This window comes from Neomonachus schauinslandi, chromosome 7 (assembly GCF_002201575.2).
Source record: "Neomonachus schauinslandi chromosome 7, ASM220157v2, whole genome shotgun sequence".
NCBI lineage: Eukaryota > Metazoa > Chordata > Mammalia > Carnivora > Phocidae > Neomonachus > Neomonachus schauinslandi.
In genome coordinates this window covers 149,965,941-149,967,503 of record NC_058409.1, presented here as the reverse complement: position 1 = coordinate 149,967,503, position 1,563 = coordinate 149,965,941, and the positions used below count along the sequence as shown (strand labels likewise).

General features: G+C 57.7%; 1 protein-coding gene across 5 annotated transcripts in view; it reads right to left on the bottom strand.

The window, feature by feature from the left end:
* CLPTM1L (CLPTM1 like) overlaps positions 1 to 1,557 on the bottom strand; it is a 15,781-nt gene extending 14,224 nt beyond the window's left edge. For all 5 annotated transcript variants that reach the window (XM_021687082.1, XM_021687083.2, XM_021687084.1 and 2 more), the window contains exons 1-2: positions 1,348 to 1,557; positions 905 to 1,005 (exon numbers count right to left, since the gene is read on the bottom strand). In XM_021687082.1, the coding sequence (XP_021542757.1) occupies positions 905 to 1,005; positions 1,348 to 1,509 (263 nt within the window). In that variant the 5' untranslated portion in view covers positions 1,510 to 1,557. The remainder of the gene's footprint in view (positions 1 to 904; positions 1,006 to 1,347) is intronic.
* Between the last annotated feature and the right edge of the window lie 6 nt (positions 1,558 to 1,563).

The window sequence follows — 1,563 nt, the reverse complement described above, 5'->3', positions numbered from 1 at the left end:
TGAGAGAGAGAATGAGATAGAGCATGAGGGGGGGAGGGTCAGAGGGAGAAGCAGGCTCCTCGCCGAGCAGGGAGCCCGATGCGGGACTCGATCCCGGGACTCCAGGATCATGACCTGAGCCGAAGGCAGACGCTTAACGACTGAGCCACCCAGGCGCCCCTAAGATTTTATTTTATTTATTTATTTATTTATTTTTTAAAGATTTTACTTCTTTATTTGAGAAAGACAATGAGATAGAGAGAGCATGAGAGGGGGGAGGGCCAGAGGGAGAAGCAGACTCCCCGCCGAGCAGGGAGCCCGATGCGGGACTCGATCCCGGGACTCCAGGACCATGACCTGAGCCGAAGGCAGTCGCCTAACCGACTGAGCCCCCCAGGCGCTCAGCAAGTTGCTTTTTAAATTATACTCACTGAAATCTTAAAAACTAGGACCATAAAATAAATACCATTTTAAAAAGTCACTCTACAAGTTTGAATATTTGCACCACTTCATCTATACAGTTATATTTAACTATAATTTTCTACAAAATTGTCTTCTCCACCTCATTTCTTTCCAATACAGGGGACCTAACTGAGCTACGTTGGCTACGATGAAACGAGCTGCTCGCTGTGGGGAATCACGAACGCCTTCTGTTCTCCAGGTCGTCCCCACCTCAAAACCTCCTGCTTTGGGAACTCTCTATGGCCACCGCCTCGCATCCCACAGCTGGTGACTGTGGTGTGAGCTACTTCCTGAGTGACAGACTCGTCCTCCGCTGCTTTCGCACAAAGCGGAAGTGTGCCCACAGCTCACACCGGAGTGCACAGCGCAGGCTGTGACAGCCCTTCGCTGCAGTAACCTCCTCACATACTCAACACTCCCTTTCCACGGCCTCAACGTAACCAGCACGCCGTCCCAATCTTACCTCTCAAATTTTGCCTCCACGTCAAAGTCTTCCACGTTCAGGACCAGATCCACGTTGTTTTCAGCACCAAGGTTGGACCGCGTGGTGGTGTACACGCTGAGCTGGAAAAGGACGTGCAGGGAGTTAGGGGGGCAATGCCCCTGGCAGAAAACCCGCGTCCAACTGCGGCCCCCGGGACGGAAACCTGACCGCCCACAAACGGGGAGAGATTTCGTTTCCCTCCCAAGCAGCAAAACGGCCCCGGGACAGCAGTTATTAAGCCGGGTCGCAGACTACAACAGGGCAGGGTCCGGGCGCCTCCGAAGGGGAGACGAGGGGCAGGGGGCAGCGCCTGCAGCCTTCCCGGAACCCCCGTACAGGCACGACCTAAAGGATGCGGGGTCGGGCTCGGCACGAAGGACCCCCCCCCCGGGGTCGCGCAGACGCCCGGACCCCGCGCTCACCTGCAGCTTGGGCCTCCGCGCCAGGTACGGCTGGATGCAGTTACCGTCGCTGGCGCACGGCCGGGTGTAGACGATGCCGTACATGACCCAGCAGGTGTGCACCACGTACACCACGAACACGCCCACGACCAGGCTGGTGAAGGAGCTGCGGCCGCTCCACATGGCGCCGCCGCCCCCCGGGCCGAGCGCGGCGCCCACTTCGGCCCCGCCCGGCCC